Source organism: Syngnathoides biaculeatus, chromosome 19 (assembly GCF_019802595.1).
Source record: "Syngnathoides biaculeatus isolate LvHL_M chromosome 19, ASM1980259v1, whole genome shotgun sequence".
NCBI classification, from domain to species: domain Eukaryota; kingdom Metazoa; phylum Chordata; class Actinopteri; order Syngnathiformes; family Syngnathidae; genus Syngnathoides; species Syngnathoides biaculeatus.
In genome coordinates, this window is record NC_084658.1 from 11,060,344 (window position 1) to 11,078,447 (window position 18,104).

General features: G+C 45.0%; 1 protein-coding gene across 1 annotated transcript; it reads right to left on the reverse strand.

Annotated features, from left to right (window-relative positions):
• Positions 1 to 1,392: 1,392 nt before the first annotated feature.
• stk17a (serine/threonine kinase 17a) lies at positions 1,393 to 17,931 on the reverse strand. The gene is made up of 7 exons (XM_061805110.1): positions 17,392 to 17,931; positions 10,000 to 10,212; positions 4,256 to 4,403; positions 4,042 to 4,168; positions 3,918 to 3,966; positions 3,640 to 3,816; positions 1,393 to 3,006 (listed from the first exon to the last, which is right to left on the reverse strand). Exons 1-7 carry the CDS (start codon positions 17,568 to 17,570, stop codon positions 2,637 to 2,639), a joined length of 1,263 nt encoding a protein of 420 aa, XP_061661094.1. The 5' UTR covers positions 17,571 to 17,931; the 3' UTR covers positions 1,393 to 2,636.
• Positions 17,932 to 18,104: the final 173 nt, after the last annotated feature.

Consider the following 18,104-nt stretch of genomic DNA (forward strand, 5'->3'; position numbering starts at 1 on the left):
AAAAATACAAATATACACGGTAATTTTCAAAAGCATAGCATCAGGGGAATTCTGAATATTAAACAGCTATATAGCGTGTTAGAGGCTGTAAAAATGAATACATAGTGGGTGAGTTTTGGTCCGATGATAATTGCCTGAATGATTGTGAATGACACAAAAATGGATGTTGTTTAATTGTTGTAATTTTCTATTTTGGACTACACCACATGAGACATGTCAACACACCGTTAATGGAAAATGAACACATTGATTTTCTGAAAAATTAAAGCTGGATAAACTCTTCATCTCCGCCTCCCACTAGTATCAACCTCAATAATTTTATAAACACTTGCTGTATTCTTTCCACCTTTAAACCTAAAAAAAATACATACTTGAAGATATACTGTACTCCAGAGCCTAAAAGGTTACTGTACTATCTCAAAAGTTTCAGTGCATAGAGCTTATTTTTATTATTATCTCTCTCCACCCATTGACTGCTCCCCACAAGATAAGGGAGAGGTCGCTCTTATCACGTTTTGTAGGACAGATATTTAAAAAACTTCCATTTATCGTCTTGTTGCAAAAAAAAAAAATTCTAATAATAATAAAAATAATGACCATGGTTGTCTTTGACTTTGTGACGTTTATAAGTCAGGGGCTACTTCCCTTTGAAAACATCCTTTTTGAAGCTTCACCCACTGACCCTTGTAGGCCTTGAAGAGCCAAAAAATGGCACCAACTAAGTACTGAACATACAGTAAATGTATCCAAAGCATTGAAAATTTCCTCTTAGGACAAAAATTTTCTTCTCATGTGCTTATTGTTTTGAGGTATTTGTGTACTAAATACTTTTTTCATTTCTAAATGGGTAAACATTTCAAATATCATGTAGACTAACCAAATGAGAAGTAGTTACGGGCAATATTTTCAGCATATATTCGTTACTGGCGTTCCTTCTTTTTTATTCTCTAAGTTAATTTATTTTTGGATTTATTTTTCACGTTTCTATTTTTTTTCCCCATTCGAGGACGTTTATTCTTACCTTTGCTGCCACCTAGTGGCGGCTGTCCATAGCAGCCTTCAAGCCTGTTCTGCGTCGTTTTCAAATGGTATGAATGCGTAATTATCACATCACTCACTCTAGCTAAATAACTAACAATAATCCCATTATCATAATTTTTCTCCATCCATTTTCTTTGCCGCTTATCCTGACAAGGGTTGCAGGGAGTGCTTGAACTTATCCAAGGTGTCGGGATCGAACCCGGGTCCTCAGAACTGTGAGACCAACGCTTTACCAGCTGATCATAATGTTCATGTGTAAAAAAAAAAAAGTGTTCATTCAGGCTTTTTTTTCCCCATGGACTCCGTAAAAATACAAACACCAAATAAAGTGCCACATGCACCCTTTAATACAATATTTACTTATCCATAAAGTGTCTTAATAGAAAAGAACTCAAATTCTGTTGACTTGATTCAGCCTCATGAGCCGATGTACACTGCTTGCGCTAACAACACAAATGCGAACGGAAAGGACCTAGTTCGAATCTCGCCAAACGCCCGGCGCATTTTAAATGTTTATTTTGCAGTACGAGACATGAAAGTACACACATTGTTTCAAGAGCGCCATTCCCAACAACTACAAAGTCAACATGTACAACTTGAACAAATGAATATTTATAGCGCTGCTAAAACAAAAAGGACCGAGCCCTTGAAAGTTGTATCCTATATTAAACGTTCCACAAATACCTGACATGTATATAAAACAGCGTTGTACTCATAAATTATATAAACAAACATCATGTACAAAAAGAGCTTGAAAGGTAAATATAATATATTGTACACAAAACCCTGGAAAAACTTTCTTCAATCGAGGCGGCAAAAACAAACCAAAAAAAAAAAAAAATGCGCTTGAGTGAGAAAAAGTACAAATCAATCAAATTATAGAAGAAAGTTTTTCATCAGATTTAGCGTGAAAGCAAACCAGACATGCACTGTACAGTTTATTTACATAAGTGGCATTTTATTAGCTTATATTTTAGCTTGTTAACCTGTGGCATAGTTGGTTTTTTTTTTGGGTGGGGGGGAGTTGTGTTTGTCAGGTTAAAAAAAATAATAATAATATTCATGAGCCCTCCAAAGTATTTTGGTGCGTCTTTAGAATTAAATTGCACAGGTACTCACAAATCATATTCATATAACTTATTCACGTCCTACAATAATTGTAGTTCTTCTTGGGCTTTTAATCGCCATTTTTCTTTGTAGATTTTCTCCAAATTATGTACAAAGGCAGCTCGTATGATCCATTTAAAATGAGATGCTTCTTTTTGCTCTTTAAAAGGTCACGAAAAAAGAAAGCTCATCACTTCAACGGCCAACGGGTTGAGGGGTGAAAGGTCATCCGCTGGTGCTACATGTTGCAGGTACATTTTAGGAGTAGCCGCGTCAATGAAGCGCTTGCGTGTACAATGTGAGATAGAAACGGAATCGGAAACATTTTACAATTGACGGGGTATTTGTTATTTATATCCCCCCCAAAAAAAGATTGATTACATGAGCGTGCCACCAACAATCGAAAAAAATAAAACAACAAAAGCCCAGAATTTCATGTCTCAATCACTTTTTTTTCCAGCCCAGTTCACCTCTCGTTGGTGCGAGTTTCAGTAGATGAACTCCCCGGGGACCTCCTGCAGGACGCTGAAGGGCTCCTCAAACTTGAAGCGCTTGGAGTTGGCCTTCTTGTCGGTGACCAGGGCCTCCTTCTCGGCGGCGGACGACTGGCGGCACTGGCCCAGGGTGTAGGCGGCCATGACGATGAGGTCCTCGGTCACGGGGCCTTCATCTTCCTCCTCGGCCCTGTCTGTACAAGTCGAAGCGGTGGAACTTTCTGGGCTGCTGGTGGGAGTGGCGCAGGCGCTGGGTGCATCCTGGACTTCCAGTAGGGGGCGGTCATCGCACGTCGCAGTCTCCTGAGGGTCTTCGGGCAGGAGCCACGGGTGTCGGAGGCACTCCTCGGCCGTGGCTCGGACCCTGAACACGGACGCGTACGAAAAGCCGTTTGAGCATGTAGTCGATATCCCCCGATGACGAGTTGAACAGGTCATAACTTCACGCTACAGAAAAACAATTACCATAATTTCTGGCCTACAAACTTTTTTCCACACGCTTTCAACCCTGCGGTTTATTTGTGCATTTTTTTTGTTACAGCCGCCAGGGTGTACTCGAGCGGAAAAGTTAAGAATGAGACCGGGTGCAATATATGTGCTAAGGAAGGGACTTTTACTGGCCCTGTTAGCGCTGCGCTAGCGTTAGCGCCGTGTTAGCGTGTTGCTGCTGTGTTACTGGCGTGTCTCAGTGATGATTACCGGTAAGTTTTTCTTTAACTGGCTCTGTTAGCGTTAGCACTAGCGCTGGGGCCAGCACTAGCTTTAGCGTGGCGCTAACGTTATCACTAGCGTTGAGCTAGCGTTAAACTCTTTCTATGTACCCTCTTTGTAAATATCTCGTGTTTCAACATGGGTTTCAATATGGGCACTTGCGCCGCGGCGTACGTATGTACCAAATGGTATTTCCTTTACAAATGAACTGGGTGAGGCTTGTAACCAGGTGTGCTCTGTAGGCCAGGAATTACATTAACGTGGCAGAAAGATGCTTTGGACTGACTGCGGCTGTTTACGGAGCAGAGTCTGGATGAAGGACACGGCCTGGTCCAGCTCCTGCAGCTCGTCCTCATCGTAGCTCACGTTCATCTGGGAGATGTTGAGAAAGGTCTCCTGCTTGTCTTTGCCCAGGAAGGGAGAGAGGCCTGTCAGCATCATGTAGGCCAAAACACCGATACTCCTGATCCAGTAAGAACAACAGCGGAGACCATCTTAGGACTAATGCCTTTAACATCATTCATGACTGAATATTTGTGTCACAACATTTTTTTTTTTTCTGACCACATATCTGTCGCTGTGCTTATAGGCTCGTAATTTAGGATCTCTGGCGCTGTGAGAAAAATAACAGAAGTTGTCAGTCTACAAATAAGATAATCGTGGGGTTAATATCGCACCGTGCACTCACCAACGTACTCGGGAGTTCCCATGATCTCTCTGAGCTCTTGGTGGCTGCTGACGATACGGGACAGACCGAAGTCCACAATCTTAATGTCGCCCAGAGGAGAGCTGCTGGTCAGAAGGATGTTCTGAGGCTGATGAAAGCCCGAACATGATAGCAATGTTAAAAAGCCGTGCATGCTTTGTGATTTGTCCCGGTCCATAAAAAGGAATTCACTCACTTTCAGGTCAAGATGGACAACATTTCTCTGGTGTAAGAAGGCGACTCCCTGCAGGATCTGCCTCATGAGCCTCTTCACGTCGTTCTCGCTGAAGGACTCGTCCTCTTGATCTGACACGCACTGGTTGAAGATCTCCCCTCCAGCAGCACTGGTGGGTTGGAAACACACGCAGACGGGATAAAAGTCAAACACAGGTTCTTCCGGGAAAGGTCATGAATTCGGATCACAACCCGCCCAGGCGTTTAACTGTTTGTAGAGTGCGTTTAGAGCACTGCCAAATATAGCAAAGTCATTCGGAACTGCAAATCTGAGCGCACCCCTAACTACATGGTATGATTGGTTGTGATTTGAATCGTCATACGGTACATATTACACAGTCGGTCAAGAAATGACTGAAGGAACCTGAATGTTGTTTCATCGTAAATAGAGAATGAGTGAAAAGAAAAGGGAGTTCCCCCAACCAGTCTACAAGAATTTTGTGGACTTGGAGAAGGCGTTCGACCGTGTCCCTCGGGGAGTCCTGTGGTGGTTCTTTGGGAGTATGGGGTACCGAACCCCCTGATACGAGCTGGTCGGTCCCTGTACGACTGCTGTCAGAGTTTGGTCCGCATTGCCGGCAATAAGTTGGACTCGTTTCCGGTGAGAGTTGGACTCCGCCAACATTTATGGACAAAATTTCTAGGCGCAGCCGAGGCGTAGAGGGTGTCCGGTTTGGTGGCCTCAGCATCGCATCTCTGCTCTTTGCAGATGATGTGGTTCTGTTGGCTTCATTAGGCCATGATCTCCAGCTCTCACTGGAGCGATTCGCGGCCGGGGTGAGAATCAGCACCTCAAAATCCAAGATTATGGTCCTCAGTTGGAAAAGGGTGGGGTGCCCTCTCCAGGTCGCGGATGAGATCCTTCCCCAAGTGGAGGAGTTCAAGTATCTTGGGGTCGTCTTGTTCGAGTGAGTGAGGGAAGAATGGTGCGGGAGATCGACAGACGGATCGGTGCAGCATCTGCAGTGATGTGGACTTTGTATCGGTCCGTTGTGGTAAAGAGAGAGCTAAGTCGAAAGTCAAAGGTTTCAATTTACCAGTCGAACTACGTTCCTACCCTAACCTATGGGCATGAGCTGTGGATCGTGACCGAAAGAACAAGATCCCTGATACAAGCGGCCGAAATGAGTTTCCTCCGCAGGGTGTCCAAGCTCTCTCTTAGAGAACGGGTGAGAAGCTCGGTCATCCGGGAAGGGCTCAGTGTCGAGCCGCTACTCCTCCGTATTGAGAGGAGCAAGATGAGGTGGCTGGGGGATCTGATCCCGATGCCTCCCGGACGCCTCCCTGGTGAGGTGTTCCGGGCATGTCCCACCGTAAACAGACCCTGAGTATGACCCAGGACACACCGGAGAGACTATGTCTCTCGGCTGGCTTGGGAACGCCTCAGGATCCCTCTGGAAGAGCTGGAAGAAGTGACTGGGGAAAGGGAAGTCTTGGTATCCCTGCTGAAGCTACTTCCTCTGTGACCCAACCCGGAAAAGCGGTAGATAACGGATGAATGAAAAGAAAAGAGGGACAGCTCGGTCAGGAATAGACAACGTGTCCCCGTGAGGTGCTGAAGTAGGCTTGATCTCAGAGGAAAGGTGGAGGTTTGAAGAAGAAGAGGAGCGCTCACTGAGCTCGTTTGGATGTCTTCAAAGTCAGAAGATGGATTCTGACCCAACAAGAGCAACACTGGTTATGCCACCAATAGGGTACATAGGGTTAGGGTTGCCTTGATTCAACATTTGCAAATTTTGGATGACCTGGACGACTGCGGATCAAAACGCAAGACATTTCCACCTATGGGGATTTGAACGTCCTCAATTAATCTCCCATGCGTGCTCGAAAAACCCACGCAAACACTTAGAACACAAGCATGCGGTGCGCGACTCCTCTCTCATCAACTCCGGCACGTCTCTGCCACACTTTTAAATAGGACGCAGACCTCATTAATTCCTCAACTGGAAGGAATCCTTCCAAACCGAGCACAATCAAAGCGTCAAATTCTCCAAACCCGCGGCTGCATTGCTCGCTTTCTCGACAGAAGTGAAATGCTGAGCTACGAATGACTCAATTAAAGTGATTACATTTTGAGCAAACAGTTTGAAAGGATGCCCCCCGCCCTCGGTGAGTTACAAGCTAACGTACAGGAACAAAAGCGAGTTAAAAAAAAAAAAAAAAAAAAAAGCCGACTGGCCCACTGGCCGCGTGTCGCTCCTGATGCCCGACAGAGGCTTTGAAGCGCAGCGCGAGGTCACGTTCATACACGACAGAGTTTGATTGGAGAGTTGTTAATTTGATTAATGAAATTGGTGTCATTACAAAGCGGTGGGACCCGGAACGGATCGAGATAGTTTGAGGGAGGGAGGGAACACCACCTGACCTAAATAATGATCAGAACTGACCTACAACCATGCAACAAAGGCATGAAAACAGTTGACACGCAAGGCTAACTGCAATAGCTATTTATTCATTTCTAAAGTTTTGCGCGTGGCAGTACAGAGAAAGACGCTAAAATGAGAGTGAGGTCATGTGAACGCCTCAGAGTGGCCCAAGATCTCCGCTCGTCACGTAACTGCAGTCATGTCCGTGCTTGTGCTTCCAACGTAAAAGCCGTTATTTGAAAATTCTCAAGACAGAGACGTTCGTTGGTCCAAATGCAGCAAATCTGACGTCACTGCTGATACGGAGCGGTTAACTTTAAAACGCCCCAGGGTCGGAGTTGAAGGCCTCTATTGACACAATCTAAATTAATAAGTCTTGCCTTACTGGATCAGATGTTGTATTTATGAAATTAATACATAATGTTATCATCGATGTTGATTTGGGTGCACTTTTCTCACAATTGACAAAGGAGTCATGACAAGTAAGATTCAAGGAATGAATGGAAAGCAAAAAGATGGTATTACGGACAAAAAGTTCAAAAAGTCTGCGTCAATGTTGCCCCAACTGATTTAAGGGTTCTGTTGGAAAAGAGTTAAACAGTATTCAGTGGAAAACTAATCGAGAATATTGACAAGTTGATCTGAGCTGTCAGGCCTCCGACCCCCCCCTCCCCCAACCCCCCCCACGTGAGCTTTCTGTCTCTCTGGGCGAGGGGCCACACTTTCACATGTCACGCGCGCTTGTCAGGCTGAACCGTTATAATGAGAGCTGGAGTTTAGCCAGCGTGGATCTCAAATTTCAATCTTTCTCGATGATTCTCTCTTGGTTGGACTCCTCTCGCTGCACCGCTAATTCCCTGCCGCTGCGCTGCAGGAAATTATCCAATTTCACTTAAGCGGCCAGAAAATTCATACTGACTCCAAATAACGTATCTTTGTCAGCAACCTATCGATTAAATGTTCTTCCACTGGATGTTTCTATCATCTTTATCTAATATACCGTAATTCCCGTCCTACAGAGCGCACCTGGGTATAAGCCTTGGTACACAGAAAGAGTTTAACGCGAGCGCGGCGCTAGCGTTAGCGCGGGGCTAGCGTTAGTGCAGGGCTAGCTATTTTTCACACCCTTTCGACCCTGCGGTTTATGCGGTCATGCGGCGCTAGCGACAGCGCGGCGGTAACATTAGACTCTTTCTGTGTACCGAGCCTTGTAACCAGGTGCGCTAACGCGAGCGCCGCATGACCGCATAAACCGCAGGGTCGAAAAGGGTGTGAAAAATCTCATGGTTTGTAGGCCGGAAATTACGGTAGGTTGGGGAAAAACTGTTTTATATGAAAAACAAACGCAAGTTTATTTCTGCTCAACGTTCCCCTGCTTTTTTATTTATTTATACGTCGCCCATTTTTGCTTGCTCACATCAACTCTGTACTGCATCTCTGTCATCACCCTCGGCCCTATCTTTCCGTCCATTTTCTGTACGCCGCTTAAAATATCCGCCGGTCGTTCGGCAAATAAAGGTCAGCCTGTCCGTGCGCTCCTCACAAAGAATTAACACATTCTGCTCTACTTCCCCCTCGATGGGAAAACATAGGGGGTGGGCATGGAATAAAAAGAGGAAAGGGGACGGGGAGGGCATTTCTGTGGACTGAATGGTGTTGACACAAGCTGTCAATCTCAGAGGTTGCCTCGCTCAACACTGCCCGCCGTCCAAGGCAACAACTTTGGCATTCAAAGTTAAAAAAGAAGCCAAATTAGATTCATAGGTAACATTTTCGGATGAGGCTGAGTTTAAAGGAATGCGTGATCAATATACAGGATGAATGAAATGGAGGGATTTGTCACAAATGTGGGATCTTTTCTATTGGATTTAAAGGGGAAATCCATTTTTTGTATGAACAATGTATCCAATGGGTCATGTAATATGTACCCTATTTTGACAATGTGACGTTAAATCTTCTCTCATTTAATAGTGTTTTGAGAAGACAATTACGAATTTTCAGGGACTCTGCCGTTATCGCGAGGCACATGACCTACGTGGGCAGATCTGACGTATTACGTGCCGTTCCAAACGCTCGATTGCATGCGAGACCATTTATCCCCAGTGCTGATTTCTCGTATTTATCCTCATCTGATGAAGAAATAGCAGTATCAGTTGATCGGGAAAATGGAGGAATACTTCCATACAGATTTGAACCTGTGGCTGTAAATGTTGAATATTCAAATAGTTCTTCAGACGGGAATGACACGGAGTCTGACGAGCGAGCTCCGGTGGTGGGCTGCGAGCCGAGTTTCGGCGTCTGGCGGAGGCCGTTAGCCGAGCTTCGGCGGAGGAGGAGGCCGTTACCCCTGGACACCAAAGCTAGGCTAAAGTCCTCCGCCACCGCCAAAGCTCAGCTAAAGGCCTCCGCCGCCGAAGCTCGGCTAACGGCCTCCCCAGACGCCGAAGCTCGGCTAACGGCCTCCCTTAACACAGGAGCTCGGCTCGCGGACCGCCGCCGGACCTCGCTCGTCAGACTCCGCATCATTCCCGTCCGAAGAACCATCCGCGGCTGCCGGCCCGGAGCTCCAGGGGCCCTTGTTTACTCACTTATGTGGCGCATTGGCCTCCGAGTTGTCAGATTCCGCCTGAAGAACCATCCGAATATTCAACATTAATTACAGCCACAGGTTCCAATCTGTATGGAAGTATTCCTCTGTCTTCCCAATCAACCAATACTGCTATTTCTTCATCATCATTTCCCCTTTGAACATCATTCGATTGCATGCCTGTCACTATCAGTGGCGTTGTGTCATACATACAATATGTCGAGGTCAAAAAAAGAAGAAAGAACCCTTGTAATTTAGTAGACGCGCTCAGTGTTTGGAATGCCCCTCGACCCCTATTTGTGTGTGAGCGTGTTTTGTCAATTTTCACAATACTTCGAGAAAATAAACAAATCTAAGACGAGAAGGGAGGGACAAAAAGAGAGAGTGAGACAGACCTTCTTCGCCACAGACGACACACACACTCTCTCTATGGGAACCGGGTCAAGCATGCCCTTGACGTGTCCAATTGGATGAGATCATTGACAACTGGGGCATTTACCACACTCAGACGTAGGCAGATGCTGTGTGTGTGTGTGTGTTGATGTCTGGAAGCAGGTTCGGCACATCATTGCAATAACTAGCGGGAGGTAGAAGATTCAAATCTAGCCCAGTTAGCATTGTTTGGATTTTCTTAACAGACAGAACAAAGCGAGGCTTCAAATCGAAGCAAGATGCAACCCCTGGGAGAAATCCGAAGAAATATGGTGCGAGGAGATGGCAGTAAAATCAACTTCCCTGTTCTTGTAGACTTACAATTCCAGGACCAGCACCATCTCCGAGGCCATTTCATAGACCTGGTGAAGACTGACCACCCGCTGGCTGTCTGTGGCCAGCTCGAGCACGGCAATCTCGTGGATGATCTCCATGCGGCAGTCCCGCCCTTTCCGCCGCTTCCTCATGAACTTTGCGGCGTATTCTTGGCCTGTGCATTTCTTCACGCACTTTCGCACCACGGCGAATTTGCCCCTGAAGAGAAAAAGACAGCGCTGTGAATATTTATATGAATAATAAGTTCATAATATAGCATCATGTATCAATTAAGTCACTGTCTGACATCCACGTATGTGCAGGGAGTTGCACACTTAACTCTAACTTTTGACTTTTTAATATGATGTGAATAAAATGCACAGGTGTCAAACTCAAGGCCCGGGGGCCAGAGCTGGCCTGACACACGATTTTATGTGGCCCACAGATCCCAATCTAGAGTGTCAAGTTCCGTGATTCTTGTGAAAGTCTGTACCAAAATTTCTAATTGTCATATATCATAAAGTTGAGATATTACAATCTTTTTTGTGTTAGCAAACGTGACTAGTTGAAAAACACATTACCACTGATTTCTGATTCCAAAACTAATTCATAAATTGATGCTGTAAATATGATGAGATGATTGGATATTTTTGTTCCACAGTCATAACAGCCCTCTGAGGGAAACCGGAACAACAATGTGGCCCACGAGAAAAATGACTTTAAGACTTATATATATTGTTTATGTATGTTTCTATTTTAATACATTGAAAACACAACATTGCAATATTTTCTTGAGAAAATACTGCAGTCCTCACCCTAGTAGAGCTCTATTAAAATCTTTAGTCATAAAGAGGTTTTATATTTTATGTTGCTATCCGTAGCAGGAGAGGATAACAAAAGAGAAACCACTCATCCACGTTCCGTTTACCAGACTCGATACAAAGTACTGTCTGTACTTGTACTCATAAAAATACTTTGATACCATGGCACAGACACCACTCAACCAACCGGACATTCGTTCTGGGTAGTAAAGCCATGTTCACCCAAGTTTCTTGAGCCCTGTCGCCCGCTCTACTTCACTTGGTATTGACGGTAAACGTCAAATGTATTTACTGTATTTTCCACACTATAAGGCGCACCGTAGTATAAGGCGCACCTTCAATGAATGGCCTATTTGAAAACTTTTTCCATATATAAGGCGCACCGCATTATAAGGCACATAGAATAGACGCTACAGTAGAGTTTGGGGTTACATTATGCATCCCGTTAGATGGAGCTCCCCTAAAGGCTCACTATTGATCCATATATAAGGCGCAACGGATTATAAGGTGCACCCTCGGCTTTTGATAAAATTAAAGGCATTTAGGTGCGCCTTATAGTGCGGAAAATACGGTACTTGTACTCTTATGTTGTGTAAAACATGACGTACTCGACGAAAGCGAGGAGGAGGCTTCAGGCTTGCCACTCTTCGACGTCAACTTCATCTGTATCTTAACGTAAGAAACTGTTCCTTTGGTTCTACATACGGTAGTCCGACACGTACGCATTGAAAATCACCTCTTGCTAACCCCTGAAGTAAAAGTCCAAACTTGTACCACTCTAGTGACAGGAGGCAGTGGTGCATATTTTTTTTTTTTTGCTGCGGTGACAACTGGAAACAGCAGATACACACTGCTGAGTGGTTTGGGAGACCAGGCCTGCTCTTTAGAAACCATACTGGATGACCACAGCCCGTTCTGAAGCCCGCGTCAGCACATTTCCAAAGCCGGCGGCCTCGCAAAAAAGGCTACACCCTGAAAACTTGTGCGCGCTGATATATTTTGTAAAAATGGGTCACGGTGGATCGTGATGAAGAGAACGATTACATTGTAAAAATGCACATCGTACAATTTAATGCTTCAGTACTTTTAGAACTTTTTCCGACAGGTGTTTGAGCCAGAAGTGGACTAGTACGTTTCCCGGTTGAATGAGAACTGTTTTTTGAAACAATTTTCTCCATCATGCTGTTCACGTTTTGATAACATCATGAGACCAAAACGATGCAGAACACAATCAAAAAGAATAGTTGTGCATTCAAAAGTTGGCACCATGTTATTCTTTTGTGTAGGCACTCGGATCTGCAGAGTCAGTGCTTAAAGGTCCACTGTCATGAAATGCATGATTTTTAGTACGTTATTAATGGAAAAAAAACGGCAGCCGATATGGACCAGCCGTTTTTTCACCACAAAACATGATTTTGACATATATGGCTGAAAGGAGTGTTAATTAGCGATGCTTCCCATAACTGTCCAATACCCGAATGTATTGTGCAACCATGGTTATGTAAGTTGTTTTTCACTCACCTGTTTTTCACTCACTTGTTTTTCTGGTCAAGACGTCTTGACCGTTTCACTATCGTGTTTGCATGCATACACTCACTTCTTTTTCGCATATAAGTTGTTTTTCACTATCTTGTTCACATGCATACCAAAGACGAACATTGTTGTGGGATGTCTTGACAGTTATGGCTGCGTAAGATGTTTCTCAGAGCCTGAAGGACACACTTCGGTGTCAATAGTAAATCGGCTACAATTGTTGCGGCGCCAGGTGGGACGGGTAGGCCACCCGTCCTTTCTCTCGCACGCAACTGAAAAGTATAATAGAGAGAGTACAAACAGGTAGAGTCTGCTGCGGGTTTCGTACGGACGCCCAGCTGGTTGACAAGCGGACCTCTACCTGGGTGTTAGGCTCTCCACCATCTCGGCATAGGTAAGGGGCTCATATGATTGATTTCACGCAATGTCAACTGGGTTTTGAGAACTTGCATTTGGTCGAAATAAATATGCCAGTTATTGAGGCTAAATAGCATTTGGGAACGTTGGTCTTTTGTTGAGTGTCCTGAGCGCCGACCAGCACCGATCCTTTCAATAAAACAATGGCCTTTTGTAACTCCCGCCATGAAAATCCTCTCGAGGGATTTGTTTTCGAGAAGAAGCAGGAAGTGACGTATAGGGCAGTAGCTCACTAAAGCGGTCTCGTCTGTTTATACTAGTTTTACCTGCTGGACGGTAGCACGTTGTTCCTTCGTGTTAGCCAAAATGCCGGCTGGTTAAATTGCTGGATATTGCTCGTGAGAATGGATTCGCTCTTTATACTTTTCCAGGGTGGCTTGTCGCGACTGGGCCACGGTGGCTCATCTCCGCCGCAGAAGTGAATCGGACGGGGAGGCGGTTTGGCCATGGCGTCGTCGTCGCTCGCAGGTGGCGTTGTTTTTATCACAGCCACCCAGAGGTGGAATAGGCGGGGAGGTGGTTTGGTCGTGATCCGCATATCATCTAAATATAGCTCGAAACAATATGGTAATATTGCCCCTTCACTCGGTTGTGAGATGTTCTCTTCTTCGAAAAGAGCTTCCGTGTCAGAAGGGGCGTGTTCGTCTCCCGTAGTAGGAGCCACAGCGTTTTTTCAATGGCGAATGTCCGGGGTGATGTCACGGACAGGAGATACAGCCAATATGGCGACCACTTAGATGTCGAATGACACTTCCGCAATTTGCGCATGGATGACGCGTTCTCCGTCATACTTATTTTTTCGTGTAGACATTGAAGTCAATCATGTTATATGTATTTTTCATTACAATATCTATTTTAGAATGTTTATCGGGATGGCGCTTGGACTTTGAAATGTACTGCAAACAAATATGCCTAAATAATCAAAATGCATGTACAGTGTTTTGAAAAAGTGCTCTCCATATAATGAAGATGATTATTACAATTGACTGTTTCTTGTACTAGTCGTGTGCTCGGGGCAGACGAGGCCTGGGTGCAATCACTCAAAAGCTTAGTCGAGTAGTCCCACACGAGCTAATACGAGGGTGGCCCTCCTGTCACGCAGTCCCACAAAGGGGGAAAAAAAAAAAGATTTGTGTCTTAACCATATGGAATTCCATCGTGGCTTCACATTTGCAGGCTCTCCCCAAATGAGCTTGGCCAGGAGCCATCTGGGATTCGACTGCAGGGGCATATTGAGGAATTATCTCAAACGACATCCCCGGCCCAGCTCGGTAGCCATCTGGTCGCGGGGGTGGGGGGGGGTTCATACGGAAGGCTTTCTGATGCGTGGGCGGCTGGTGAGGTCCACTGGTGGAACGGTGTCGGTCAATCATTATGATCACGTGGCAGCGATCCAATCAAAATGTGACCTCGGTGATAGTTTAATTAAGAGCCAGTGGTGAACGTATGACGGCGGACAAAAACTGCCAAACTGGCATGGAATGGCAATCGATATCGGGGGAAAGCAGTTATACAACCGCGCCTAGCGTATAAATGTGGAGGAGAGGAAACACCACATTCATGAAATCCAGATTAACATATTTCATATCGGTTCCTAAAACCATTCGATGACTCTAACCCAACTATTATTTGACTGAAATATGAAAACACATCAGGTTTCTGTGACCTTCAACATACAAAATAACGATGCACATAAAGTGTGCAGTTAAAAAAAGGGAGACTGATTCAGCTCTTTAAATCTATAGCATGAATACCATGAGCCTGATAGCATAATTACCCAGGTATTTTTCGTCCGTTTGTGTACAATCTGAAAAAAACGGGTCAAGTGGGTAAGCCACGAGCTGTTCGGTCCATGTACGACCACTCTTAAGAGTTTGCTCCGCGTTGCCGGCAATAAGTCGGACTCGTTTCCGGTGAGAGTTGGACTCTGCCAAGGCTGCCCTTTGTTACCGATTTTGTTCATAACTTTTATGGACAGAATTTGTAGGTGCAGCCGAGGCATAGAGGGTGTCCGGTTTGGTGGCCTCAGCATCGCATCTCTGGTCTTTGCAGATGATGTGCTTCTGTTGGCTTCATCAAGCCGTGATCTCCTGATCTCACTGGAGCGATTCGCAGCCGATTGTGAAGCGGCTAGGATGAGAATCAGCACCTCCAAATCCGAGACTATGGTCCTCGGTCGGAAAAGGGTGGCTCTCCAGGTCGGGGGATGAGGTCCTTCCCCAAGTGGAAGAGTTCAAGTATCTTGGGGTCTTGTTCACGAGTGAAGGACGAATGGAGCGGGAGATCAAAAGACAGATTGGTCCGTTGTGGTAAAGAGGGAGTTTAGTCGAAAGGCGACGCTCTCAATTTACCAGTTGATCTACGTTCCTACCCTCACCTATGCGCATGAGCTGTGTGTCGTGACCGAAAGAACAAAACCCCAGATACAAGCGACCAAAATGAGTTTCCTCCGCAGGGTGTCTGGGATCTCCCTTAGAGATAGGGTGAGAACCTCGATCATCCGGAGGGACTCGATGTCGAGCCGTTGCTCCTCCGCATTGAGAGGAACCAGATCAGGTGGCTGGGGCATCTGATTCGGATGCGTCGCAGACTCCTCCCTGGTGAGGTGTTCCGGGTGTGTCCCACTGGAAAGAGACCCCGAGAATGACCCAGGAGACGTTGGAGAGACAATGTCTCTCGACTGGCTTGGGAACGCCTTGGGGTCCCTCCGGAAGAGCTGGAAGAAGTGGCTGGGGAAAGGGAAGTCTGGGTATCCCTGCTGAAGCTACTTCCCCCGTGACCTGACAATGGATGAAGTGGGTAAACCAGATTTGAATTTGTTGTATCTTGTTTTCCCAAAAAAATGTTCAAGAAAGAATGTATGCTCCAGTATGTCAGGCGGTGTGGTACCGCAGATCAACGTCAACTATTTGACGGCGATCTGGCAGCTAAGCCGAGTCACAATGTCAGGTCATACGACGCAAAGCTACACACACGCGTTCAATCGGTTATACGCTCGGTCATACAGCTATTCAAGGTCGAAGACCGGTAGCTGATTTAACTTTGATTCGGCCGAGAAATCTTATCTGGGGGGTTAAACCGAGGTTAACGGACACCGCTGACAAAAGAGCCGATTCATACCGACAAAGTGACTCAAGCCAATCCTTGGGTGACTATTCCTTATAAATGCATACTCAACGCAAAGATGGATGAATAGGCCTTGTGACTTCATTAATGATCATTTCACTCCACTGCAGCGACACTAAACTGTAATCCATCAGGCTGGGTTTTTTTTTTTTTTTTGGGGGGGGGGGTTGGAATGGATGTATTCGGCGACAGACCACCCAGATTGAACAATGGAACATACCGAAGTCAATCAATGCTTCCAGGATTTAACCACTTCTGAAGTTATTTGAGTACTTTGGAGAACGCCCCAAAAAAAAATGTGATTCAAAGGGCGGAAAGGAGAAAAAAAATAACTGATGACTGATGCCAACCTGCAGCAACAGTAAGAATTCCAAATGGTACTCGTGTGCTTCAACACATCCGATCTTGAACGCGAAAAAACAATTCCGCGGCAGCAGATAATCATGTGATTAGGGGAGCAAACGAACAGAGGCCCGCCGAGCGAGATATAACGATCAGATGATAGATGCGAAGGTTGACAAGCATGCGGCTTTGGCAACGAGTGTTGTTTTCCAGTGCTAGTGCAGCTGTTGCGCTTGTGCGGGGGGTGGGGGGTGCTCGTACAGAGATGACAAACTGAAGTCAGCTATTCAGATTTTGAAAATAACTAGCCCCCCCCCCATTAAAATACATTTACAAGATTCTCCAATGGCTCGTGCCACTGATTCGAATCTCCAAATTTTACAGTTCAATACGTGGAAAGGTTAATTCCAGCGAGAGCCCTTAATATCAACGTAACTTATGCTAATTTCCTCATATTTCTAAAGTATTTTCCCCAGATAAATGAGTTCCAAAGTTAGTGTTACCATTACAAACGACCGTTTTTCCGAGTAAAAGTTGAACATTCTTAACTGTCATATAAAGTAAATGTAAAGATTCATATACTGCCATGAATGATAATTTTGTCGCCAAAAAATATGACAAAGATGACCACATGGTCTATGGACTCCCCACTGGCTGTCAATTGACCGTATAAGCCTAGTAGGCACATTTTAAGGCTTATGAGAGTGAGATTTACATGTGCTAGTTGGCTTTTTACAAAATATTCATATCTTTGTTAAATCTACTCAAAATTATTGAAAAGCAATTTGTGGGTCTTTGTTAGGTGTTTGTGAAACCTTGAGCTTGGGAGCTACGTTCAATTCAAATCGTATCCATCCCCGGGGGAATGAGCCTCCCCTGTCCGTAAAACATAGTATCGCCCCAGCTCGAGCCCTAACTACAGAAGATGGCAAGGAATTTAAAAATATTGTTTTCGTGGGTTCACATTGGCCAAAAGTGGCCAAGGTATGATAATAATAATAATAATAAAGTGGGGTCTATTTTGATACGAATAATACGTTTATAGTTACAAGAGTTAAAGCAATTGTAATAAAATCGGGTAAAAAAAAAAAAATTACAGGAAGTTTCCTTTCATGAGCGTTAACACAGGATTTGTTATTTTATTTTCAACAGTCCTTACCTTCCGAGCTCTTTGCCGGGGATAATGGTGAAATGGTCGGTGAAAGGTTCGCTCTTGATGGTGGTGGTAATTTCGGTCAACAAGCCTCCGGCGGTACTCTGGCTCGGTTCGGCCGCCCGGCTGCGGTGGTATTCGCTCTTACCGACCGTCTCCGCCGCGCTCGGGCATTCGGGGATCATGACGTCTTTCAAAAGTTTAAAAAAAAAAAAAAAATTTGGAAAAAAAATAAAAATAAAACCTCGAATATGCTATTATTCGAAAAGGTTCCTCTTTGGTCTCCAGTGACGTCACGGCTGTCAGCTATCCTTACTAAATAAACAACGCACGACGAAAAAGGAATGTAAGCATTCGTTAAAGGGTGGAATGTGGGTTTAAAAAAAAAGCTAATTAAACGTAAGGTTTAGTGCCAAAAAATAAAGAGAGGAAACGCTTGTGAGCGGCTCATCGTGCCAAAGTTATCAGTCTGTGTTCGGCTTTCCGTTTGTCAGCAGTTCACAGGCGAGCCGAGAGCTTCCAGTAACCATGGCAACATTTTTGATTGACAGCTGAATTAACCAATAAGGTAGGACCAAGGAGGACGGGGCCCATTAAATATCGACTTTCAAACGTCGTTAAATTTGATTTTTTTTTTTCTAACAACACTGAACCATTTAAATTCAATTTCTAAAACTCCAAATACGTATTTAGATTTTTAAAATTCTAAACAAATAATG

What these genes read in the sequence shown, in the direction of transcription:
- stk17a (XM_061805110.1), bottom strand. Translation starts at nt 17,570, where the DNA reads ATGATCCCCGAATGCCCGAGCGCGGCGGAGACGGTCGGTAAGAGCGAA. An exon ending in CCCGGCAAAGAGCTCGGAAG is followed by an intron (nt 10,213 to 17,391) that starts GTAAGGACTGTT and finishes TTTTCTCTTCAG; the next exon opens with GGGCAAATTCGCCGTGGTGC. An exon ending in CTGCTCCGTAAACAGCCGCA is followed by an intron (nt 3,007 to 3,639) that starts GTCAGTCCAAAG and finishes GTCCGTGTTCAG; the next exon opens with GGTCCGAGCCACGGCCGAGG.